Source organism: Lontra canadensis, unplaced genomic scaffold (assembly GCF_010015895.1).
Source record: "Lontra canadensis isolate GAN:19392208 unplaced genomic scaffold, GSC_riverotter_1.0 scaffold89, whole genome shotgun sequence".
In the NCBI taxonomy this organism is placed as follows: Eukaryota; Metazoa; Chordata; class Mammalia; order Carnivora; family Mustelidae; genus Lontra; species Lontra canadensis.
In genome coordinates this window covers 5,782,434-5,810,171 of record NW_022631083.1, presented here as the reverse complement: position 1 = coordinate 5,810,171, position 27,738 = coordinate 5,782,434, and the positions used below count along the sequence as shown (strand labels likewise).

Below are 27,738 nucleotides of genomic sequence, written 5' to 3'. Positions count from 1 at the left end.
ATGTTTGTTAGATTGTTTAATATTTTCACTTAATCATCAACACTCTTTTCAGTCTTTTTCTCTTCTATGTGGTTCAGTATGGACAAATTTTATTTCTCTGTCTTCAGTCTCTAATTTGCTGTTAACCCCACCTAGTGATGCTTTCACTTTGTTCATTGTATTTTTGGTCTCTAGAAGTTCTGTTTGCTTCTTCTTCATACTTTAACACTTCTCTTGCAGTGTTCCTATTTTGCTTTAAATGTCTGAATATACTTCTTATACTTGTTCTTATGTCCTTGTTTGCTGACTTTGTCATCTGTGTTCTCTTGTATATGCTGGTATTGACTGTTATCGGTCACATTTTCTTGATTTATTGGCATATCTAATACTCTGACTGGACACTGGACCTTACAAGTTTTACATTGCTGAGTCTCTAGACTTTATTGTCTTTCTTTTTGTGTGTGTGCTTTATTCTGGCATGAGGTTATTTACAATTTAGTTTAATCCTTTCATGGCTTGTGTTTACGCTTCATTAGGACAGGTCTAGAGTAACCTCTACTCTAGGCTTAGTTTAGCCCTATTACTAGGGCATTGCCTTTTTTTATAGGATTTGATTTGAATGTGCCAGGTAATCAACAAGGGCCTGGTACCCTTGCTGCTCATAACTTAAATGCCTCCAGCCCTGTATGATTTCTGGACCACTCAGCTAATAGGTTTTCTGTCACTTTTTGCCTAGGCTGCATTTTAGAATTCAGCAATGAATTAAAGGGTCCTTACTTAAATTTTTAAAGGTTTTTTTCTTTTTCTTTTTTCTGTGTAGCATCCTCTCCTCCAGAACTCCACCCCACTATCCCACAACTTCCAGCTGCCTCAGTTTTCCTAAATTCTGACTTGTGTCTCTATAACTCAGTGAGACTTAAATATATTTTGTTTAGGATCCCATTCATGTTCCACAGTTCACAGTTTCCCTCCAGGTAGAAAGCTAGGGACATCGTATGGCTTGCGTTGTTTCTTCTCTCTCAGGTGACACAATCCTAATTGCCTATTTTTTGTATCTAAAAATGATTGTTTCATATGTTCTATCCAATTTTCCTGTTGCTTATAGCAGCCAGGTAAATCTGGTCCCTATTATTCCATCACGGCTAGAAATAAAAGTCCTGTTCTTTTAATTTTAAAAAAAGGTCAACTTTATTTTGGAACAATTTTATATTTACAGAAAAGTTGTAAAGAGAGTACAGAGTTCTAGTACCCCTCTCACCCAGTTTCTCCTGTTGTTAACATCTTAAAATTCCATGATACATTTGTCAAAAGTAAGAAACTGACATTGGCATATCACTATTAAGTAAATGTGTATATCTAATTTTTAAAAATATTTTATTAATTATTTGACAGACAGAGATCACAAGTAGGTAGAGAGGCAGGCAGAAAGAGAGGAGGAAGTAGGCTCCCTGCTGAGCAGAGAGCGGGAGGCGGGGCTCGATCCCAGGATCCTGGGATCATCACCTGAGCTGAAGGCAGAGGCTTTAACCCACTGAGCCACCCAGGCGCCCCTGTATATCTAATTTTATTAAAAAACTACCAAACTACTTTCCAACGTGGCCGTATTGTTTGCATTCCTGCCAGCAGTGAATGAAAACTCCTTGAGCTATAGGAGATTATGATGAAAACTAGTTACATTGAAACACCAACATTTCAACTTCTTTGAAATTACAAAAAAATGAGTAAAGAGAAGTGACTGAAAATTGCTAAACCGTTGATTATAGATGACTCACAATAACTATAGTAACAATAACAGTGGCATTCATGGTACTCTGATTGTTCTAAGAGCTTTACATTTATTGATCCATTTAATCCTTAACAATATCCTGATGTTATTGGTGTTATTATTCTCTCCTTCTATAGATTATGAAAGGGAGAAGTTGAGTAATTTTCCCTTGGGCACATGGCTACTGAGGTGCACTCTTTCCAGCTTCACAGCCTGTTCTCGGACCCATCCCACCAGTGATGATTATCACTTGCACATCAGGATAACCTGAGTTGAGATGGTGTTTCACGTGGTAGGGGTGGTCCCGCACACCTATGTTTTGTAGTCAGGGTTGGGAACATTCTATTCTTTCTGTAGACTGCATCTTCATTTTAATGTAGGTAAATTTAATGTGTTAATATACATTTTTAAATTTCATTCATAACAGCGAGCACTTTAGTTTATGTTTTGATTTGGGCATTCATTTTTTTTTCACATGTAATAATTTGTTATTATTGAAGTTTTAAAGAATAATTTGCACATCAAAAACCTTCCTTCTGGGGTGCCTGGGTGGCTCAGTGGGTTAAAGCCTCTGCCTTCGGCTCAGGTCATGATCCCAGGGTCCTGGGATCGAGCCCCGCATCGGGCTCTCTGCTCAGCGGGGAGCCTGCTTCCCCCCCTCTCTCTCTCTGCCTGCCTCTCTGCCTGCTTGTGATCTCTCTCTCTGTCAAATAAATAAAATCTTTAAAAAAAAAAAAAAAAAACCTTCCTTCTTGCCTTACCACCCAAACTAGACCTCTTCTGGTGTTCCTTCTCTCAAAAGTTGCCTGTCATTGTCCACCCAGACAAGCCCAGTTTCTTAGAGTTCACCTTGGTGTGGTGCATTCATTTTAAGGTAGTTTTGCATATGTAGAACTTGAGTTTAGGCAAGTATTTTGTAGGTAACTGAAAAATCAGTTGTCTCTTTATTTTGGTGTCCAGGAACCCTGACTTTGGTGTGACAAATGCAAATGGTTGTGTATGTATGCATGTGTGCTCACACATTTATTTACATACGGTCTTTTGGCACCAAAGAAATTTTAGGGTCATCTCATAAAGCAGTTAGGTATTCCTTCCTAAAACTAATGCTTAAAGAATATTGATTTTAAAATGTGAGATCTTTTTATATACACAAAACAAGGAATAAAATATATGATAGGATGGAATAATTGTTTAAATTGTGTTAGGCCCAGCAGGTTAATACCAACACAAAATCTATTTAATGCAGCATTAAATAATTGTGAATGTATTGCTTTTGTATCTTTCTTATTTTGTGTTAGCGACTTTTTAACATTTGATGTTAGACTTAAAAATGTAGAAAAAAGTTCCAAATTCTTTTAAAAATATTTTATGAAGACTGATTTATGACATATAGACATTTTTATGACATATAACAAATACAATGGTAGATTTGAAAATATAAAAAAAACTAGGTCTCATGTCTGAGAATCAGTGATACAGATTTATTTTAAAATTATTATGTGATCTCCAGTTGTCACTTCTGCTCTGAGTAGTCGGCTGCTGTTGTTTGCATAAAAGTCTCCACCAGAGTGTGCTAAAGATACTTCCGTGAGAAAAGTGTTATTTACTAGACTTGTCTGGACTTGTCAGCAGGGCTAACTTTTTTTTTTTTTTTTAAGAAAAGAATTTGATTCTTGTTTATGAGATTCCTTTTGCTGTGAAATAAATTATGTAGCTTGACAGTTGAGTATTTTTATAGATACTGTAAATGGTCAGTATTTAATCTCTCCATTCTTGGTTCTCAGTCAGTATATTAGCTGGAAATAGTTTTTATTTATTTTGTAAAGTTGTCCTTTAGAAATTGAAAGTTGCATTTTCATTTACGTAATAAGTGTTGATTTTCTTTACGCAATTCGTGTTTTTCTGAAAACCTGAACACTTTAAAATGAACTAGAAAAAGTGGTAGTTTGTTTTTTGAGTTTAAAAAATACCTCAAAATATATCTGTTATGCATGCTTTTATTTTAAAATAACAACTTAAATCAGTAAATAGGTTTAATATTTGCAATTCCAACATAAAATATCATTCTTGAGGTATTAGTTATCTGTGATGACCACAGGTTTTGTGTCATGCACTTAGAGTACAATATGATAGAAAGCTTTCATCCCTTTTTATTTGATAAATTTCTAATGTGAGCATTTTACAGATTGGTTATCTTGCAAAAGTACTGGATGATAACAACTATTTTTTTTTTTTTCTTCTTTCGTTCCAGGTACCTTCACTCAAATAACATAGTTGTGGTTCCAGAAGGTAAGTCCACTTCCAGTTTTTAGTTAGGAGGTACCATAGTTTATGCTTTCCTTTATAATAGTAGGACAAATTTTGATTGGAATATTAGGGAATTTTACTTTTAAAGTATCTTTAATTTATTAGTTTCAAAGATTAGTAAATTCAGTTAATAATTTTGATTAAGTAAATAATAAGTCAAATGGTTATAACAGGTAAATTATTATTGGATAAATTGTTAGGTAAATAATAAAATGATAAATTTCAAAGATTTTTATTTTTTAATCTCTTTTTATTATTTTTAAGTATTTTGTACACCCAATATTGGCTTAAACTCATAATCCCGAGATCAAGAGTCACATGCTCTATAGACTGAGCAAGCCAAGCACCCTAAAATTCTAATTTCTTTAAAAGACTTAACCTGGTGATGGGTATCAAGGAGGGCACAGATTGTGTGGAATACTGGGTGTTATACGCAAATAATGAATCATGAAATACTACATCAAAAACTAATGATGTGGGGTGCTTTGGTGGCTCAGTGGGTTAAACTCTCTGCCTTTGGCTCGGGTCATGGTCCCTGGGTTCTGGGATCGGGCCCCGCGTTGGGCTCTCTGCTCAGCCCAGAGCCCGCTTCCCTTCCTCTCTCTCTGTGCCTGGCTCTCTGCCTCCTTATGATCTCTGTCTGTTAAATGGATAGATAAAAGTCTTTAAAAAAAAAAAAAAAAAACTAATGATGTACTGTCTGGTGTCTAACATAACATAATAAAAATAAAAACATGAAAATAAAATAAAGATCTATTTATTTGTTTTACTTTAGAGAAAGCATGTGTGCATGGGAGGGGCAGAGGGAGAAGTATAGAGAGAATCTTAAGCTGACTCCCTGCCAAGTACTCAGCCCAGCCTGGGGCTCAGTCCCATAACCCTGAGATCCTGACCTGAGCCAAAATCAAAAGTTGGTCACTCAACTGACTGAGCCACCCAGGCATCCTTTTAAGTTTTAAATTTAATAAATCCAGCTAAGAATTTTGGTTAGACAAAAAGACCTTATATATCGTTTCATTATTTATTTATTCAAGCAGTGCTTTACACTGTAACATTTTTATTTGTGCTTTTTAACTTATCGTATTTTATATCAAGGTTGAAGTCTTATCACTTCTATAAAATGTACTTTGACCTGCGTTTTTACTATTTGTGCAACAGCAACAGGTATATTACGATATTTTAATTAGTGGTACTTGCATTTAAGATTTGTCATAACACTTGGGTCAAATTAATCTTGCCTTAACCTTTCTTTTCTCTTTGAAGCCATTGGATCCCTTGTAAAACTCCAGTGTTTGGATCTTAGTGACAATGCCTTAGAAATTGTTTGCCCAGAAATTGGTCGTCTGAGAGCTTTACGTCATCTTCGATTAGCTAATAACCAACTGCAATTCCTACCTCCAGGTAATCACAGTCTGTAGCACACAATAGTTTCTTATCTACTTATAAATCTATTTTTATTTCTGTTTCTTGCTGTGTGTCTAGGCAGTGAACTTTGGGTATACTTGTGATTTGGGATATTTGTTTGAAGATGAAGCTAAGGAATGTGGTGAAATGTGTCTAAGGGTCTTTTACCTGATATGGACATAAGAAGGTGGCATTTATGTTTTTCGCTACAATTACTACAATTATGCATTGCGCTCAGTTCCCCTTCAAGTCACTCCTCTCATGAAATATTTGTACAAAGAAGTAATTCAGTTCTGAATATTTTATGTGAGAGAATTTAGTTGAACTTTGCATGAGGTAATCATTTTAGTACCCAAAAAGGAAATACAGTGCTTTCTGTCATTTTCTAGTGAGGTAACTTATGTATATTAACTTTGACTTAATAAATCTTACTAGAATTTCATAGCAGAATTTAAGTGTGAGTCCCAGAACTAGTTGTCAGTTCCGCCTACTGAATATTCTCCTATAAGGTGATGTACATATGGATAGTACTGAAATTCTGCATTCTCCTGAGCTACCGTTAAACTGGTTGACTTTCTTATAAGGGACATAAAGGGGCCTTCCTTTGTGAGTCCACACATTTGCAAATTCTGTCATATGTCACTTCCCATATTTAAAAAAAAAGGTGAAATATGTTAAAAAGAATAAAAAATCTTGCGCCTTAAATAATATGTGAAAGTTACCTTGCATTCCAGAATGAGCAGAGAAAAATGCAGATGTCACATTGTCAAAGATTATTTCTACTTAATAATCAGGAACACCAACCAGTCTGTTAGTGTATCCAGGTGAAATGTGTGACTCAACCAGAATTACAAATTAGTACCTGTCGTGGAACTTCAGGGTCACATGAGAATGATAAAAGCTACTCATGCTTAATCCATGAGTGAAAAAGTCTATAATATTTCTTTGTGATATAAAAAATACTTTCTCTGACGTCTTTCAAGTATAAACATTTCTAAGTGAAACACAGTAACTCATTAATTTTTAGATTTTATGTACTGGCCTTAATAAAATAGATTCAATATTGTTTATAAAAGTAGTACAGTGGTTGACTCTGCTTGAAAAATTCTTTAACCCTATATAAGTACTGTCTTACATTTTCCAACAATAGTTAATAAAAAAAATTTCAATATAGTGTAGGAATCTGATCTTTTAGAGTTTTTTGTATGTAATCAGGCTCAGCGGTGTTTTATCATTCTAGCTTTCATCAAGTTTATATATTCAGATACTCAGGAAATTAGATTCTTTTTTGGAGATTGCCTAGGAAATGTATCAGTAAAGATAATACTCTGGGTTTTCAAATTCTTATATATGAAACTTCTACAAGATCTATTATAAAATCAAGATACATGGCTATAATACTGTATTCAGAAGCCCCTTTTATATATATTCAAAGAGCAAATGAGAAATACAATTCTGTTAAGCCATTGTTCTTTGTTTTCTATTATTCTGTTTTTTCCTGTAATATAAGAGCATTTTGTGGTAGAATGTGGTCATTTCCTTCCATTATATACTCTTAGAGGTTAAGGATGTGCTACTAATATCATTGACTGCTTCCTAATGACCAGGGAAGGGTATAGGTTTTCTGACTGCTTGCATCTAATATTTAATTTATATTACACCTGTTGTGCAGTAGATTTTAAGCATTTACTGCTGGTTTTATTTCCATAGCTTTCGTCTGTTGTATATGTTTGGTTTTGGCTGTTTTGAGTAAAATTATATATAGTAATAGCTGTATTTTGAATAGAAACTGTTGACTTGAGCCATGTGTAGATTTTTTTCTTTCTAGGCCATTATCAGTAGCAATGGACTAGACCTTACATTATTTGATTCACTTTATTTCTCTCTTTATGAGGTAATTTCATATGTTATGATTTGAGTGGTTGAGGTGCTAGGTACATATCCCCGAACTGTCTCATCATGTTGGGCATATACAATGGGAAAGTAGTTTACATGTAGTAAAAAAAAAAAAAAAAATTAAAAAAAAAATGAGGGACTCCTGTGTTTCTTTATTTGATGACAGTTAACACCAGTTGATATTTGATTGTTAGTCCCTTCAGCCTAGTCAAGGCTGTTATGTATAGACTTCTACATGTTACACTCCCTAGAAAGAGTTGACACTTCATTACATGCATTTGTTGTGGTTGAAAAACCTTTGAATATAATTTCATTTCCAATATTTAAAATTTGAAAAATTTTCTACCAATATTTGAAAAACCTGAAACATTTAAAAAATCTAGGTGCATATATAGTTTTAAGACTAGACCTAAGAATGAATTATAAGGGTTTCATGAATGCCCTGAAATTTGCACACAATTTGATAATTATGAGTATGTCTGTGTTGCTGTGAAGAAGGTCCAGTGTTTTCAGCAGTTTCTCAAACACATCCATGACTCATGGTTGATTCTGTTGAGTTGTCTGCCAGTACCCTTTTGGTGGCAGCCATGTGGACTGGGACCCATTTTCTGGGATGTCCCTTTCCCCCATTCTGTTAGATTGAATGTACTACCATTTTCCTACCTTGTGGCATGGCTTTATCTCTGCAGTTGTTTGGTGCTGGTGTAGGTACCTGACACAAACAGAACAGTTGTTACCTGGGAGTTCTGGAAGAGGCTGGTGAGAGAGAATTAAAGAGAGTAAGAGACATCAGGGGAAATGAGAAAAAGAAAATCAGTCTCTTTTTCTCTCTGGGCTGTTGCACAGTGCTATATATAATCTTGCAAGGTGCTGGGGGTAGCCACGCAGACTGGGAAACAGAAAAAGGAAGATGAAGCAGATATACAGAGAGAAGGTGGAGGCAGAGACTTTCTAAGTTTTCTTTATTATCCCAATCACTAGTTGTGTCCTTAAGGCCCATAGACTTTGTGCTTAAGATAGCTCTACTACATTCTTTGTACCCTTTTTCTTTGATGTTGTCTCCCCTCCCCCCTTTCCCCCATCTCACCAAGCACAGGTAGTTCTTTGGGAGGAATAGAGAACACTGGTGTTAAGTGGTGACAGGATAGAGGAACGTGGAGACAGCTTAGAGTATGTGACTAAGCAAGTGTAGGGGAGGTACAGTTTTTCCTCTGCACTCAGGGTCTCCAGCTGGGCCCAAAGATTAACTCACATAAGACAGAGCAACAGGAGAAAAGTATACAGATTTTATTTAGTAATTTTTAACTATGCAAAGAAAACTTCATCAGAAAAATGAAGACCCAAAGAAGTAGTTAAAGCCAAACACTTACACACTAGGTTGGACAAAGAGTAATAGTTGTGAAAATGTGATAAGACAGTGGGGTTTGGGTTAGGACAGCTAATTAGAAGCAGTGACTAGGAACGTAAGGGTTAGTTTAACAAGGTTGGTTTATTAAGATCTCCCTTGGCCTCTGCTCTCCATCTCTGGTGATGAGAATGTCTTCCTTCCTCCGGTGTAGGGAGGACCCCTTTTCTATGGGAGTTTGATTTTGTGCTTTTAGAAAGAAAAGGGAAGGTCAAAATGCCTTCTTGCATCTGCCAGTTTTCAGCTCCTTTAACTCAAAATAATGAATATGCCAGACTGGCATATTTTGGGGTAGCATGCTCTGAACTCCTCCACCAGCCACCACAGTGGGCACTGAGAGCTTAATCTTGTGTAAAACCCAAGGAATCATCCTGCTCAGGTGTTGAGAGGCCTAAGCATTTAAACATCAACTCCCAGAAAGTATTGGTTCAGGATTGCTTAGATGAGGGGGTGCTTGTTGTCCCTATACACACGTGGCGGAGCAGTAGCCTTCTATAGGAAAAGCTTCTGCCCTGGGGATATGGATACGGGCAGCGAAGCACTGACCAGAGAACACCCAAGCAGTAGCTCTGAGTCATCTATGCATGGGGCTCCGATGAACTCTGGCAGACACACACCGTGGACCAGAGAAAGGTTCTTGATACACCTGCTTTAAATGGCTTCCTGACTTAGTCCCTAAACCTGGCCTGAAAGATAAGGCTAACTTAAGAATATGGATTTAACTTGGTTCCAAGATGAATAAATAATCATCACTCAAAAAATCTTCCCAGATAAAATTATTGAAGTCATGGTTTATGGTATAAGAACTTTGGAATCTTGAAGCACTGTTTTTCTGAGCAGGCTCCCTTTAAAAAAAAATTATTTTAGTAACTTTGTATTTTATTTGGCAATGAGTTTTGTAGGTTTGTATCCAAATACCATAAGGAAAAGGTTAAATGAATATTTTAGCTTATTTTTTTTTACTGTGATATTTAAAATTTTTATTTTTGATCTTTATTTTTCACACATAAAAATCATATTTTTAAGGTATGCAGCATGTTTTTTTGATATATGTATACAGTGTGAAATGATTACCACAATCTAGTTAAGTAACGTACCCATCACCTCCTGCAGTTACTGTGTATGTGTGTGTGTGGTGGAACACTTGAGATCTACTCTCAGCAAATTTTAAATATATAAGACATTATTGTTTATTAATAATACATTGTACAACACATAAATATAAATGTATTAATACATCATTATTGCCTTTGCTTTTAAAAAGCTTTTTATTATGCAAAATTTGAAATACAAAAGTAGACAGAATAGAATGATGAACCCCCATATACCCAACATGGAACTTGACAGTTATCCTTGAAGACCCTCTTATATTTTTAATCTTTGTTCTTCCTATTTTTGTCTTCTCTTACAGTTTTTTTTAATTGAGGTAAAATTTACATACAGTGAAACGCACAAATGTACAATTCTGAGTTTTGGCAGACATATGTAATCAGCATCTTTGTCAAGATATAGAACATTTCCATTATCCCAGAAAGTCCTCTCATGTCTCTTCCAGTCTGTTTGCCATAGGTGAACACTCTTCTGTTTTCTGTGACCACGGATTAACGGGATCTGCTGATGAGCATAATATAAGTGGAGCCTTCTGGTCAAGATGTGTCCATGCTCTTGCACGTATCGGTAGTCCATTCTTCTGTAATTTGCAGGGTAGCATTCAAGTGTTTGAATATATGGTTCATGTATTTATTTCCCTCTTGATGGACATATGGGTTTCTTCTAACTTTGGACTATGATGAATACAGCTAATACTAAACATTCTTGTGTAAGGCTTTTTGTGGACACACACACACACATAACCTTAACTGATTATAACTTACTTAGGATGTTGTACCGCTTAATATAAATTGTAAGACTCTTCCCAGTAGTATACTTCCATTTACCCTCCTTGTATTCTTATACTATTTCTATATGTTATGAGCCCTACTATATATGTCTATTTTGCAACAATTGTTTTTAAAGGAAATCAAGATAACAAAAAAGATACTTTTTGTTTTTAATTTACTATTACCCATGCTCTTTATTCTTTCCTGGGGATGTATTTTCTATCTGCTATCATTTCTTTTCAGCCTGACGTACTTCCTTTAGTACTTCTTGTAGTGCAGGTCCTCTAGCAATGAACTATCTCTGTTTTCTTTGTGCAAAGCTGTCCCTATTTTTGAAGAATATTTTCTCTGGATATAGAATTTTCAATTGACAGGATATTTCTCTGGCACTTCATGAAGGTGACCTATTGTCTTCTGACCCCATTGTTTCTGATGAGAAATCAGTTGCAATTTGCATCATTGTTACCTTGAATATACCTTTTTCTATGTCTATATTAAAATTTTTCTCTTTATCTTTTGTTAGCAGTTTGTTTAGGATGTGCCACGATGTAGGACTTTAAAAATATCCTGGTTGGGGTTTTCTTGATTCCCAAATTGGGAAGTTTTCTGTCATTATTTCTTCAGATATTTTTCTGCCCTGTTTCCTCTCTTTTTGGGAGCTCTAGACACACACATTAAATCGTTTGATATTGTTTCACAGGTCACTGAGGCTTTGTTCTTCTAAAAAAATTTTTTTTCTCTTGATCTGAAGGTTGCATGATGTATCTGCTGCTCCGTCTTCTGCTCAGTGACTTCTTTTGCTCTCTCCAGCATGCCATTTATTAAGCACCTTTTCACCTCACAGTTTTCTCCCCTTTGGTACCCTGTCCTACATTTTCCAGCTGTTTCAGCTCTCCGGGTCGGATCTCTGGCTCTTCTGCTTTGTGAGACTGCTGAGCTCTGCTTGGGTTCCACTTCCCAGTGCCATGGCCCAGAGTGCCCCCCTTGGTAGAAAGCCACGTCCCAACACGGGGCTCACCTCTTCAAGGATCAAAGTTCTGTGTTTCCTGTCTGTTGCTTGAATACAGTTGCCTCATCTATTTTTGAGTAGTTTTATTGTATTTTGGTGGGAAGCAAGTCTGGTGTCAGTGACCCTGTCATGTCTGGAAGTGGGAGTCTATTACATGCTCTTCAGTTTCTCATCTGATCGCTAACCTGCATGCTTTCATATATATGAATTATGTACCCCTTAAACATTTGTAGATTGCCTTCTACTTGGAACAATATTTGTTACAGAGCAAATATAAACTCATTTTATTCCGAAGGCTTTTTCTAACTTGATCAAGTAAAATCATGTGATTTATTAGGAAGACAAATACCATACACTTGCAAATAAAGGAATATTAAGGAAAGATTTCCACCAGTGCAGAGCTTGCTTGCCAGACATTTTGTGATTCACCCTCTGGTGAAGACTACAAGGGCCAGTGGATATTAGAAGCATCCGCTCACTCTTGATAGTCAACAGAAGCCTGATGCTTTTGTGATTTGCTGTAAACTCCCACGAGAGAAGGCTGTGGTAACAAACAAACAACAAAATGTAACCAGGAGTCAGAAAAGATGTTGCTTACATCTGGCATTTAAATCAGCCTATTTAAAAACATTTTTTTATCCTTGAAAAGTTGTTTTGCATCCCACAAAGGGAAAGATATTTAGTCCAAATTAAAAACATTAAAGCAGTCTATGTTGTGTTTTAACAATAAAAATTTTTAAAAACCATGAAAGCACACAAAAGCACACATGTCTGCAAAAATAAAATACTCAAACACAGAAATACAAGCTACATATAAATAGTATGAATTGTTCCAGAAACTCAGCCTTCAAGTACAGTCAAATTTATTTATTTTTTTTTTCTTAAAATGTGTTTTTCTTCCAGTTGAGCCTCTCATTGCTTTATTGAAATGAGATTTAGTATCTCTTCTTAGACCTGTCCTGTAGCCATCTAAGTTGTTTGGAAATCTCTGTGCTCATTGGTCTGATGTGGAGGCAGGGAGGAACAGGTCAGCCTTCTTCCTGTAGTGCACACAGTGGGAAAGGAGCCTGGTCATGCTAGGGCTTCCACTGTTGCTCACTACCCCAGTTGTTGAGACTCTATTGGCAGAATCCGACAGATGACAGCACAGGTTGCAGTGCTTCTTCAGAAGTGCTGACCCCACTCCTGTAGGTACAGACTGCTCCTTAGTGATCGACATTGGTGCTCTCTAGGTTAGTTTCTAAGGATGCTGGGTGGCTCCAGGAGCATGGGGGCAGGCCTGGTTTCATCGCCATCTCTTCCACTGTGCTTGCTACTCAGAGATCAACTCAAAGGGAATCCTCAGAACACAAAGGATCTTACTGTATCCCCTCCCCCCAAATTATCATGGCTCTTCACCCCCTATTACCCTCCTTGGTAATACCATGGTTATTTGGGCTAATTTACTCTCCCAGGGAGACTCAGCTTTTCACTGATTCCACATCAGTACTGGTAAATTAGCTAGCTAGCACATTTTTTCACTAATAAAGAATCTAAGTAATTAATCTCTGGTAGAGCCCCCCTCTGGTGTCACCAGGCTATATGTATGTATATGGTCAGCAATACATATAAATAGACTTTCTCTGTTTTGTGAGGTTATTTACATTACCTGGGGCACTGACTTCCTGGTTTCATCTGCCTAACAAAAAATATTTGTTGGTTCAGGGATGCCTGGGTGGCTCAGTCGATTAAGCCACTGCCTTCGGCTCAGGTCATGATCCCAGGGTCCTGGAATCAAAACCCGCATCAGGCTCCTTGCTCAGCAGAGAGCTTGCTTCACCCTCTGCCTCTGCCTGCCATTTTGCCTGCTTGTGCTCTCTCTCTCTCTCTGATAAATCAATCAATCAATCTTTAAAAACAATATTTGTTGGTTCAAAGTACCATGCTATGTAGTAGAGGAAGTGGGGACGGTGAAGGTGTACAAAATCTAGACCCAGACTTCAAAGGAGCTTATGATGTTTTATTGTCTAATACTTTAATATTTGTACTTTCAAGGAAGAGAGTAGAGAGGATAGAGAAAGAACTATTGAGTGTGTTAGTGTTCAGTCATCAGGGTACAGTGCAGAGTGGTTAAGATATCCTTTTGACAACTAATGGGCAGAGGGATAAAATCTAACAATTTACCCATCCTCAGCTTGCTAGATGACCACCGGGTAATTGAATAAATTGTCTACCAGAGTCCTAAACTCACATTCACAATCTGTTCTTTCATCGTCTCATAAAGTTACTTTATTAATTTCTTTGTTATACATAATACTCTATTAGTAAGGTAACTTTATACATAGCTAAATACATATTAGTTACTTTACAGTAACATAGATTTTTTTATTCAGGTTTTTATATAACATCTCATTATACTAAAACACATGGATTTCTGAGAAAAAATATTTTATATTCGATACTATTACATATTGTACAATCTGGTTACAAATTGAGCTAAAACTTTGAAATTTTATTTACAGACTTTTCCAAGGTTTAAAAATTGGGCCAAAACCTTGGAATAGAAATGGCCATTAAGAGTCCTCTAAAAGAAAAAAAGTTTTGTTTTCTGGAACATGCATCCTTTTCAGTGTCAAGTAAATACAGAAAATACTCCTTTTTAGGAAAGATGTGAAGGGAAATGGCAGAACACGTGCCAGATGTCTGAAAAACAAAAGTTCATTGTGATGATACTTTTTAAAAAAAGGCAAAAGGAGAAAAGTTAGTCCTTCAGACTTGGAAAGCCTCTCCCATCAATCATACTACTGGCTAAGGCATGTTGAATTCCTTTCCATGGCCCATTCCTTTGTGAAAAGATTTAAAAGCAGCTAACATCATAATAGCAGTGACCCAATTTGAAATCCTAAGGGGAATACTTCCAAATTTACTTTACATGCAGTACTGTTATTCTTCCCTTTCTGTGTACAATTAATTTTCCCCACCATGGTCTATTATGAGCATAATAGTGGTGGGAGCCGTGAAGACAGTGCAGAGGTCAGCTAAAGAGGATTTAAGGAGAAGTCCTGCACAAAGTTGAGGGACTGAGCTGATGTGTCAGTGGTCTTCAGGATCCAATGATTTGGATTCGAGTATTTCCCATTATTTTATCTCTGCAATGTATTCAGTTCCTAGTCTGTCATACACACTCCTTTTAAGATTATCTTTCTAAATTACAGATTTGAAAAATGACTTCAGCAGTTAAAATGATTCACTGAAATAATTTGCCAAAAGTGTTGTGGTGGTAGTGAGAGAAGCCCATGATGGGTTCATAACCATACGTTTATCATGAACACCAGGAATTAGGGATATTAAAAACAATGCTGATGAATATAAATGATCTTAATCTTTTGAAGTGGATGTTCTTGAGAACCTATAAAATGTATTTTCTTTTAGGCACAACTTAATGGGAATTCAGAGATTGAATTGTTATTTTTGGACGTAAGTCAACTTGCAGTACTTTCAAGGTGGTGTGGAGTAATTTCTATCATAGCTTTAGTATCTTGGCAAAACTTGGGGCTCCTAGTTCATTTTTACTAAAGAGCTTTTGAGCATGAAATATGTTGTTTATATTTTAATAGTGATTTGATTTGTATTTGGGAACCAGTCTTTGGAAGAGGCAAGTTTTAAATAGATATATTTTTAAAAGATTATATTTTCATGGTTATTTTATAGCTTTTTTTCTAATACCTTGATTTCAGTATGTTGTTTTGTGACATGATGAGAAAATTATAGTTTTAGGTCGAACTATGCAATTATGAAGAAAAACTAACTGGCAGAATATAGGTTATATGCTGAAATAAATGTTTCCTAAAAAATATTGTCTTCAGTACATAAAACCTTTATTTTGTTTCATATTTTATTTGAACATACTTGTTGCTTACTTCATCTTTAAATTGTTTTAACCTGCTAAAGGTTTTAAGTCATATTTTCTTTTGTGCAAGTAATTTTAAAGATAATGATTGTTTTAGTGAATGAAAAGCTTTATGATTTGCCAAGCGTTGATGTAATGAGAAGTAATTAAACAAAATTTAGTTTGATATGGTTTGTTACTAACCCCCTCACACACAATTGACATCACAGTTCTTTGTTTAATCCTATCATTCCTTTTTAAAAACTCAAAATTTTATACAGATAGGTTGTTTTTAAACAACTTATGCTAGTTTTCATTGTGTATATGTAAATGAGGAAACAAAGTAAAAAAATGTGGCTTCAAAGTGTCAAAGGGTTTAAAAAATGAATGTCCTTGTATGCTTATAACAAGTGTCATTAGCTGGTTGTGTGTCTTCTCTGTTTCTTCACTTGATCTGCTGACATTCGGGAAAGTCTGGCAGGTCTTGTTTTTTTTTGTTTGTTTGTTTGTTTGTTTTAAGATTTTATTTATTTGTTTGACAGACAGAGATCACAAGTAGGCAGAGAAGCAGGCAGAGAGCGAGGAGGAAGCAGGCTTCCTGCTGAGCAGAGAGCCCGATGTGGGGCTTGATCCCAGGACTCTGGGATCATGACCTGGGCCGAAGGCAGAGGCTTTAACCCACTGAGCCACCCAGGCGCCGCTGGCAGGTCTTGTTGGATGACTTTTTTCTTTTTAGTTTCAAAGGTTTGGTACTTATTACTTTAGTGTGTACGTACAGTATCAGTGTCTTAGTATTTATTTTTGGGGGTGTAATAGCAGGTTTTGTAAAAGTCATATTATTTACTTATGCTTTCAGCTTCTTAACACGAATCTGTTTTCCTTAAACAAGTTTTTACTGTACTTCTATAGTCATTTTTTAAAATGTTGAAATAATCGAGTTTGTTGGAAATAATAGCCGAAAGATATATATGGTTGTTTAGGATAATCTCAGAATTTTTCTTTCCCGTATTCATTTTTTCCTCCTTTTAAAATTTAAATGTGTACTTTCGTGAATGAAAGTTTTTTTTTAAATCAGATAAGATTAAAAATTGAATTATTAAGTCTTCAGTTGAGTAACCAAAGAAATATTTTTATAAGTTTCTCTTTGCATGACTTGAAAAGGACGCTTTCTTTAAAGCAGAGCAAATATCTTGGAAAACATTTTTAAAAAGTATGCACAATTATGCATATTGTTGTATATATCCCAAACCCAAATTATGATTTCTGTGGTGCAGTTCTTCTATTGCCTGCTCTCACTAGGTAACTGAATCTTACCTATTTGAGTATGTGAGACCATTCTCCTTTACTAATTTTTCTGCATGATCAGAGGAAAGTCACAAATATTGTTTTATATACATGGAATATGGTCTTACAGTCTGTACATAAGAGGAGTTGCTCTTCTTCAGAGATCAATTCCCATGCTTTGTTCACCTAGAGAGAAATGATCCAGTCATAATTGACTATATATTTTACACATATCAAATCCCTAAACTATTGAGCAATTTAAGAGCCAAATATTTATATTACATTTAGTGAGTGATGTATTAGACTATAGAATACTGTTAATTTTAAATGAAAGAGAAAAATGAAACTTTTATTCTGTTTCTCTTTTGAGATCCTTACCATAGTAGGTCAATTCGGCTTTGTAACTCAACTATTAGTACAATTTTACCTATTCTGTACTTCTTAAGAATTTTTTTCCAAAGTGCCAATCATTCTGTCTATTTTAGTTAAGTGCTCTTGTTTTGCCTATCACATCTTATGAAATTGCATTCAGACTTTATGGCTAAAGCTGTTTGAATTTCCTACACTTAGAATTCCGCGGAGCTTTAAGAACTATGAACTTTCAATAAAGCAAAACCCTATAAACTTAATGTCACTGAATTCCTATGTCTCCATTTTCTTACTCAGCGTGGTACATAGGTTTTAACTTGATGGGTTCTGATATACTTTCTACCAGTAAAATCCAACATCCTTGATTTTATGCCAACGCTAACAGGTTTCATTTTATGAAGGGCATGGAATGAGTGTCAAAAATCTGTTTCTGATGCTAAAAGACATGATCTATTACAAGTTATGAGCATTTATATATCATGTCTGTTTATCTCCTATTGATAGTTTAAATTTCTAACTACTTCTAAATCAGAACTCTGTAAAGTTATGATATGGAAACAGTAAAGCAAGCAATAGCACTTTGATTTCCTTATCACCAAGGCTCTCTGTGTAATCGATTTACAAAGTGTGACCTGTACACAACTTGTTTTCTCCACATCACTTTTTAAAGTCCTCTAGATAATATCTTGTTAATCTTTATAACCTTTATAATCTTTATAACCTTAACCTTATAATCTTTATAATCTATATATAATCTTGTTCCTGGTATTGGTTACTAATTTATGTAAACTACTTCCCATTGATTTTTTTAAAAATCTTTATAGAGCTATAATTTACATAGCATAAAATTTTACCATTTTACATGTTCCATTTGATGAATTTTATTTAAATGTACACAGTTAAGGAGCCCTCATCACAATTGAGTTCTAGAATATGTCCATCGTCCCCAAAAGTTCCCCAGTTCCTGTTTGTTAAGATAGCCCTTGTTCTTACCCCCAGCCAACTTCTCATCTTCCTATTTCTATAGTTTTACCTTTTCCAGAAATTACATATAAATGGAGTTATGTAATATGTAGCCTTTTGTGTCTGGCTTATTTTACTTAGCATAATGTTCTTGTATGCAGTTTCATGTTTTAATAGTTTGGGTTTTTTTATTGCTAAGTAACATTTTATTGTATGGATATACCATATTTTGTTTATTCACTAGGTGATTGACCATTTAAATTGTTTTTAATTTGAGCTGTTAGGAGTAATATTGCTATGAACATTTGTTCACAAGCTTTTTGTGGGCAAATGTTTTCCTTACTCTTGGGTAAATGCCTAGGAGTAGAATTGCTGGATTGTGTGGTTAACTATATTTTTCACTTTGAAAGAAAAATGCTAAACTGTTTTTCTAGAGTGGCTATACCATTTACATTCCTGCTAGCAATGTATGAATGTTCTAGTTCCTCCATATTCTTGCCAACATTTGTATTTTCAGTCTTTTTATTGTGGCTCTTCTAGTGGCTGTATAGTAGCAACTCAGTATGATTTTCTTTGGCATTTCCCTAGTAACTGAAGATTAAGCATCTTTTTATGTCCTCACAAATTCCTATGTTGAAATCCTAAGCCCCAAGGTGATGGTATTGGGAATTGGGGCCTTTGGGAGGTGATTAGGTCATCAGGGCAGAGCCCTCAACAATGAGATTAGTGCCCTTATCAAGGAAGCCCAGGAAAGCTCCCTCACCCTTTCTGCCAATCATATCACAGTGAGAAAATAGCCATTAATGAGAAAGCTGGCCGTCACTAGACGCTGGATCTGCCAGCACCTTGATCTTGGATTCCCCAGCCTCCAGAACAGTGAGAAATAAATTTTTGTTTTTAAGCCATCCAATTTGTGGTGTTTTTGTTACAGCAGCCTGAACAGACTAATATTTTTTTCTTGTCCTTATTTGCCATTTCTTTGGTGAAATATATCTATTTAGAAATCTTTTGCTCAATATTATTGTGTTCTTTTTTTTTTAAAGATTTATCCATGTATTTTATTTTGTTGTTGTTTTTTATTTTATTTTTTCTGTGTTCCAAGATTGTTTATGTACCGTGCCCAGCGCTCCATGCAATATATGCCCTCCTTATCCATTTATTTTAGAGAGTGTGAGCAGGGGGCGGGGCAGAGACAGGGAGACGGGCAGAGCCTGTCTGTCTGAGTGGGGAGCCTGATAGGGGACTCGATCCCAGGACTGTGAGATCAAGAGTTGGACACTCAACAACACCACCCAGGTGCCCCTAAGTCGTTCGTGTTCTTATTATTAGTTGTAAGAGTTCTTTATATGTTCTGATGTTAAAGGATAGTTTTCACAAAAAAAGTCAAATCATGATTTCCATACAGATATAAACATTTTTAAATGTTTTAAACTTTTATTTAACCTGTTAATAAGGCAACTGTTAAGGTATTATAACCAGTTCAAAGGAGAATGCAGAGAACAGAAACTTACAGATTAAGAATTTTGAAATGGATGTTCAAATGGAAGCAAAGCTGGTTTTCTCCACAGGGACAGAGGGTTGTCTCTCCATGGGACAGAATTTATTTTTGTGTTCATAAACAAGGATTATTTTACATTGCTATCAGTGATCTACAACTTACAGAGTTGTGAAATAGTTCTCACAGAATGAGAATCCGATAACTTGGAAGGAGATGTTAGAGACCAGGGCTTAGCAAACTCTGACCTATGGGCCAAATCTGACCCTTCACCTGATTTTGTAAATAAAGTTTTATTGAAAGACAGCCATGCCCATTCATATACATATTGTCTGTGACTGCTTTTGTGCTACCATGGCAGAGTTGAGTAGTTGAGACAGTGACTCTATGGTTCACAAAGCCTAATATGTGTACTAAGTGGCCCCTAAGAGCAAGTTTGCCAACCCTACTCTTGTCTGAGTACAAGTCCTTTATCAGATATATTATGTATAAATATTTTCTCCCAGTCTGTGGCTTGTCTCTTCATATTCTTTTATTTTGTATATAGGCTATTCAGTTGTTCCAGCACAATTTGTTAAAAAGACTATCCTTTCTTTGTTGAATTTTCTTGCTACCTTTGTTGAGAGTCAGTTGTCTGTAAACATGTAAACATGTCTTTAGACATAATGGGTTTATTTCTAATGTTCTGTTCTCTTAGTCTTTTTGTCTCTCCTCATGACAATACCACATTGGCTTGATTACTGTAGCTTTATAGGAAGTTTTGAGTCTTTCAGTTTTGTTGTTTTTCTTTTCAAATTTCTTTCGAAAAATAAATGTCATTGATTTTTTTTACAACCAGAGAGAATCAATTTTTCTTCTTTATGGGTATTTCATCTATATACATGTTTCTTTATATAGCAATAGGGAGGTAAAAATGAGGGTCTGGAAGACCTTTTATTACACTGATCAATGGGGATTATTATACTATTGAGTATAATTTCTAATCAATCTATTACTCACTTTTATTTTTATTTGTGTAATTTATGACTTGAAGCTTGTGTCTCTGATTTTATTGTGTCTCCCACAGGAGGGTGCCTCTTATCAATAATATAGGGACAGTGAAGGGCCAGACAAGGGGGCCAGATGGACAGGGTATGCATTGTGACTTCAGTAGGATGGACAGTTGAAGAATAGCCTTGAGACTGAGGGAGATTGCTTCTGTTTGTCCAACCCCTGTGTCTGCTCCTCACTGATGGCCAGATTGTGGTGGTGGGAGTTGAGAAAAAAGAAGAGAAAGGCTCGGGGTTTTGTCTCACACCAGATTACTTAAATGCATTTCAGTGTTGCATAAAAATCATGGAAATATGTACAAAAAGATTAGATGAAAGGATACCAAACGACTAGGATGGTGACTAGACGAGTTCTCTTTGTGGCTTCTTTATAAATATAAAAGTCTGTATTGCTAAAGGTTGGGAAGTAAATATTGTGAACATCTTTTTCTTTTAAGTCATATTTGATAATCAAGCCTTTCAGGGCCTGTTATAACCCTCAAATTTTAATCTTTCTATAAATGTGTAAATTCTGGTATTTGTATACATCTCATCCATATAAAATACAGATTTTATAGCATATGTTTGAATTTTTAAATTCTTGCATAGAAAGAACTAAGGTAAAATAAATACTACTTTGAAATGTATCAATAGTTAGCAAAATGTTTGTAAGAAATATCACTGAGATATGGCTAGAACTAAAATTTTCCCAACATCCTTACAAGTCAAGCTTTAGTTTTTGAGAAAGTATTAGGTGTGTTTAAAATGCTTTAAGGAATGTTATTTAACAACTATCGTCTTTTGAAATCCCTCTGATACGCTAATTAGGGGAAAGTAAATTTGGAATGTGGAAAATTGGATTTTTCCCTTCTATATTTTTCTGTCATTCTTAAATTTGAAAATAAACAAAGTGACTTTGTTCTTTTGAAATCCTGCTTTGTGTTCCTTTACTCGGGTCTCTGAATGCTCCACTTAGGTTCTCTAAACAGTGCTCTGCATAAAGTATGTTAGTAGATCTTTGTAAAAATTGTGATGAATAACTTCCCATTTCTTCCTCACTGCTTAAGAAAATAAGGCAGTATTTCAATATCCGTCATTGAGACATTAAGCCTTGAATGGTAGTAGTTTATTTTCAGCATCATGATTAAGGCTATTCAGAAGAATACTTTGTTAAATGTTCGTATTTCTGCCTTTGTCTTCATTTAATTATTTCTTAGTATTGCTCCTTATGAGGCTAAATTACTTTGGTATCTCTAATTAAAAATTAAATATCTTAAAATGATCCGGCTTTTAAGAAGACAAGCCGACTAATGATGCCGAGCCTTTCTCTTTGCTGTTGGCCCAGACGTTGCCCGCTTTGGTTTCCTAATTTAGTAACAGAAATAAAACTATGCACGACTGGGCAGGTTTGGCATGCCGGCATCCAGCCAGGAAGCATGGGTTTCTTAAGTAAGTAGACCAATGGGGATTTGCGGAAAACACAGATTATGTTACATGTGCTTTGCGCTTCGCAAATCCCTAACTATTTAAAGGAAGTCAGCTAACCCACAGCCACCGAAATAAAGTCAGTTTTGTTTAAACACACATGTACACTAAATGATGTATTGTTTCCTTTCCCAAAATTACCTTTCATCTTTACGTTTTTAATTTCTTATTTTTGTAAACTTAAAAAAAAAAACACTTTCTTTTTTAGTAAATACATCAAATTTAGTTAACTCCATTCAATTATTTTATACATTTGTATGGCCTTTCAAAATAGCATACTTTGAGGGGGTATAGCTCAGGGGTAGAGCATTTGACTGCAAAATAGCATACTTTGAAAGAGTTGGTAATATACATACGTAATGTTCTTCTGTGTGAGGAAATGAAACAAAACTCTGAGATATTTAAAAAACACACACACACACACACCACGTCTGGCCCCTGCTTGCTGGGGCGTCTCTGCTGCTTGGTGTTGGGCCTTCTTAATGCTCTCCCTCACTCAATGCTTGTTCTACTCCAGGTGGGTCTGCAGTGGCTGCTTGCTTGAATATTTGAGCCCTGGCAGCTTTTCCTCCTTGTTGAGGATTCTAGTTTGGCATATCCTCAGTCTTCTTAAGCCCTTTACCTCTGAATTAGAAAAGAGCCTGAGGATATGTTTCCCCCCAACTTTTTTTCTCCTTCAGACTTCTTAATGTTTCTTATAGACTCTATCTTTCATTGTCTGATGAGGGCTGGCTATCCACCATGGTGATCTTTTTTTATTTTTTATTTATTTTTTATTTTTTCAGTGTTCCAAGATCCATTGTTTATGCACCACACCCAGTGCTCCATGCAATACGTGTCCTCCTTAATACCCATCACCAGGCTCACCCAACTCCCCCCACCCCCCTTCCCTCCAAAACCCTCAGTTTATTTCTCAGAGTCCACAGTCTCTCATGGTTTGTCTTCCCCTCTGATTTCCCCCAACTGACTTCTCCTCTCCTTCTTCGAATGTCCTCCATGGTATTCCTTATGCTCCACAAGTAAGTGAAACCACAGTGTGGAGATTCCTTAAGAAATTAAAAATAGAGCTTCACTATGACCCTGCAATTGCCCTATTTGGGTATTTATCCCAAAGATACAAATGTAGTGGAAAGAAGAGCCATCTGAACCCTAATGTTTATAGCAGCAATGGCCACAGTCGCGAAACTGTGGAAAGAGCCAAGATATACCCTTCAACAGACGAATGGATACGGTCCATATATACAAAGAAGATACGGTCCATATATACAATGGAGTATTATGCCTCCATCAGAAAGGATGAATACCCAACTTTTGTATCAATATGGACGGGACTGAAAGAGATTATGCTGAGTGAAATAAGTCAATCAGAGAGAGTCTGTTATCATATGGTGATATTTTTTTAATTGGCCTTAGCCTGTATGTAAACACTGGAGGCAGGGAAATCTGAAGTATGTTTTCACAGAGAGAGAGGGAGAGTATCTCATCCCTTATAAGACTTTTGATGAATATGGATGAACATTTGATTCTTTTTTCATATTTGGGAGGATGTGGATAGGATATGGAGGAGAATATAATGTGTGTGCTCCAAATCATACTAAAGCATTATTAGTTGTAATATGGAACAAAATGGTTTTAATGTAAATTTAAGTAGTCAAATTACATTAACTTTAGAATCCATAAAATTTCTCATTATAAAATATTCATCTAAAAGTATAAGAAAGAGTACTAATACACAAAAACTTCTTGACCAAAAATGGTCAGAAGGTTACTAGTCTATAAAAATAGTTCTTAAAATGAACTTTTGCTCAATTTTCATAAATAACGGAATAAGACAGACACCCAATCCTAACATCAGGATTCCTCCCTCATTCTTCCCTTTCCCATCTCATTCTTCTGCCTCTCAGTTATTCCCGTACTCTTAAAATCCACATCCTGGGACACCTGGGTAGCTCAGCTGGTTAAGCGTCTGACTGTTGATTTTGGCTCAGGTCATGATCTCAGGGTCGTGAGATCAAGCCCCAGGTTGCTCTCAGTGCTCAGTGGGGAGTCTACTTAGGATCTCCCCCAATAAATAAATCTTAAAAAAATAAAAAATGAAAGCATATTCTCAGTGAATTTTCACAAGATAAATATAACTTTGTAATCAGCACCCCAATCAAGAAATGAAATGTTACCAGGGCTCTAGAAGCCCCCTTGTGTTTCTTTTTGGTCAGTCACCCCCCTTTCAAGGGCGTTCTTCCAAGGCACCACTATTCTGACTTCCATTACCATTTCGGCTGTAAAGGTAAACTCAAGATACTGCTATTGAGAATCTTGCTAAGGTGCAATATACTGTACTTACAATAACCGTAAAGACTTCTTATGTCTGACCTTGGTCGTTATGGATCTTTATTCCACATGTGATGCAAAGTCCCTAGAGGATTCTGAGCAGAGGAGCGAGTTGATGTGATTTAAGGTTAAAAGGATCACTTAGGCATCTGTGTACAGAAGAAGCCAAGGACAAACCCTGGGACTTAAGATAGGAGACCACAGAAATAACCCAGGTGAGAGTTGATGGTAGCAGAACTCTTGATTAGAAGCCATTGGATTTGGGTTTATTTAGTGCTTTGTAACTTTCCCAGTGTTTCGCTCATTTTCTTTTACTCCCGGGGCAGGTTTTTTATCCCTGATTGTAGATAAAGAATCTTGAGGCAAGGAAAGTTTACTCAGGTAGAATCAAGACTTACACTAGGTTCTCATTCTCAGTGCAGTGTTTTTTCCAAGCTGTTAGCAGTGATACATAGTAAGTTAAAATCATTGAACTAACCTCTGGTACTGTATTAGTTATCTATTGCTGCATAACAAATTGCCAAAATTTAGCAGTTTAAGAAAGCCCACACATTTCTTATGTCAGTGTCTGTGGATCGGAGGTCTAGACACAGCTTCCTGGGACCTCCTGCTTAGGATCTCACAAGGCTGCCATCAGGGTTGAGTCAGCTATGGCTGTGGGCTCCTCTGAGACTCAAATGCAGAAGGGAGTGCTTTTTACTGAAGACCCATCAATCCTGTTAGTTTTATGTGAGACTAGAACAAAAATGGTTAAAGTCATATAGTGATTCTTAGTATGTTCGAGTATGTTAACCATCTAACGGAAGGAGTTCCAGTTTCTGCTGCTCAAGGGAGAGAATCCTATAGATTCTTTAAAGAATGGTGCCCTTTTCTTTTTTTCTGTAGGATCCCTCCCTTCTTACATCAACTTTAGATACATACACTTAGCATTTGATGTATTAAAGACTTATTTATTACAGTCTGTAAGAATCTTAGTGTCCAGACCGTGTGTTGGTGGGTGTTATCTGGCTCCTCGTTTTGCTGCCACTTGTAAACATACTAATTAGGCCTGTTAATGGTTATTTTCTGTTTTGCTTCCTAATTGACTTTTACTTTTGGTCTTAGTCCAGTGCGAAGGTGATATTTTGCAGATTCTTTAGCTGATCAATTAAGAAAACTACTTTTAGAACCAGTCTTTGGGTTCAAGAACAAAACCCCTCTGTACCATGATCTCAGTCTCCAGTCCTGCAGCTTTTCTGGGTTCTGCCACAGCTTAGTTGATTATTCTGAACTAGTCTTCCTTTAAATGATATACAACTGAGGGAAGCTGTCTGTAAGAAAGCTTTCTGGTACTCTCCTTCACAGATTCATCAGTTAGTCTGTTTCCTTATGCTCTCTGCTTTACTTATTTGAAGACTAATGTTTACAGAATTGGCAGACTGGATCATTCAGTCCAGCCCTCTTTTAAGGACAATTAGAAAAACTGGACAGGGAAAAAGAAAAGTCTCTTGAAGGCACTGGTGAGCTAACAAAGTGGTAGAGGATTCGCAGGTCAAAGAGATTGTAATCTTTACAAGCTATTTCCCACAGAAACAAACCTGAGTAGCTTGGTTGAGGCACAAGACATGTGCCTGGAAACAGGGAACCAATCAAAGACTTTTGGGGTCACGTGAAAATGCTACAGGAGTCAAAGGTAGTTGGTTTGACCATCAGAGAATGATAATTGAAATGGATCGAAATGCATCAGATATATAAACTTTTCTGTGTTCATAATGTTACTCTTAAAAAAAAAAAACTTACTGGTAAACTCCAGAGGTTGGTAGCGTACCAACTTGCTCTCTGAAAATTTAAAGGGAAAGAATTAAACATTATTCTGCCTTTTCTAAACCAATTATATTTCAGGGTAACTAGTTGAATGAAGGAGAGTTTTTCTATGTGGAAGAATTATCGACAATTATATATAACAAATATAAAGTTATATAACAATTATAACAATATATATTTGTATATGTCAGTATATATAAATACACATTTATTTGTTATATATTTGTTAAATATAAATATTTATAAGTATATACTTACATAAATGTAGATATATTAAATATAAATATAATGTATGGTACTATATATTGTAGCAAATATATAATTATATAACAATTATAGATTTATATATAAATATATATTAAATATATGTTATATTAAATATATATTTAAGTTATATAGAATTATAATTTATAGCAAATACAAATTATATAACAAATATATAATCTCTTTATATATAATAAATATAGAATGTTGAAATTAGGTAAATCAGCTCTTTGTAATATCTAATGAAGTAATACATTGTAGCAAAAATCATTAATAGCTTCCAGAACCACTAGGTAAGAAGTTGATAGAGAACTTTGTATTGGATGGATCCGGCTGGTGACACCTAGATCCACTAATTAATCTTGACATCAGTGAAAGTGGGTCAGGCAGACATTATATCCTTCCCAGTGTGATGCAATGGGAAATATATAGCCCTACCCTTAAGATACAGTCTTACCAGAGAAAATTGAACCTGGATCTATTTAAGCTTTTATAATGGCCATTTTATAGGGAATACAAGGAACAGGTAGATTTAAATGATATCATGAAGACACAACAAATCAAATTTAGAATGTTGGAAATTCTGTAATGGCTATCCAGTTTTTAAAAAGATTTTATTCCTTTGACAGAGTGCACACACAAGTAGGGGTAGCCGCAGAGGAGACAGGCTCCCCACTGAGCAGGGAGCCTGATGCGGGACTCGATCCCTGGACACTGGTATCATGATCCGAGCCGAAGGCAGACACTTAACTGACTGAGCCACCAGGTGCCCCTTAGGTATCCAGTTTTTTAAATGAAAACGTGAAAAAAGGGGGAGGAAACTATTATAAATTAAAAGAGACTTAAGAATCCTGTTGGCCAATTGCAGTTGTTGGACTTTGTTTAGATTTTGATGTAAATAAACCTGTGGTAAAAACATGTTGTTTTGTAAATACTAGGGGAAGTTGATCATGGATAGTGTATTAGACAATATTAAGAAATTCTTGATTTTTTTAGGTATAATAATATCATCGAGGGTTTATTTTTAAAAAGTCCTTATCTGTTGGAATATGGACTGAGGTATTTTTGCAGGTGAAACACTTCATAAGGTGAATCTGAAAAAAAGCAGCCTTTGTGTGGATTGCAGCCCAGCTTCCAGTCACCTGGGCTGTCAAAACCGGGAAACTTCCTGACATGGCATTCAGATTGCTTATATCCCCAAGTGCC

General features: G+C 35.8%; 1 protein-coding gene across 3 annotated transcripts in view; it reads left to right on the top strand.

Moving 5' to 3' along the window:
- Nucleotides 1–27,738, top strand: part of LRRC28 (leucine rich repeat containing 28) — a 155,029-nt gene that overhangs the window by 30,215 nt on the left and 97,076 nt on the right. For all 3 annotated transcript variants that reach the window (XM_032836029.1, XM_032836027.1, XM_032836028.1), the window contains exons 4-5: nt 3,996–4,033; nt 5,315–5,452. In XM_032836029.1, the coding sequence (XP_032691920.1) occupies nt 3,996–4,033; nt 5,315–5,452 (176 nt within the window). The remainder of the gene's footprint in view (nt 1–3,995; nt 4,034–5,314; nt 5,453–27,738) is intronic.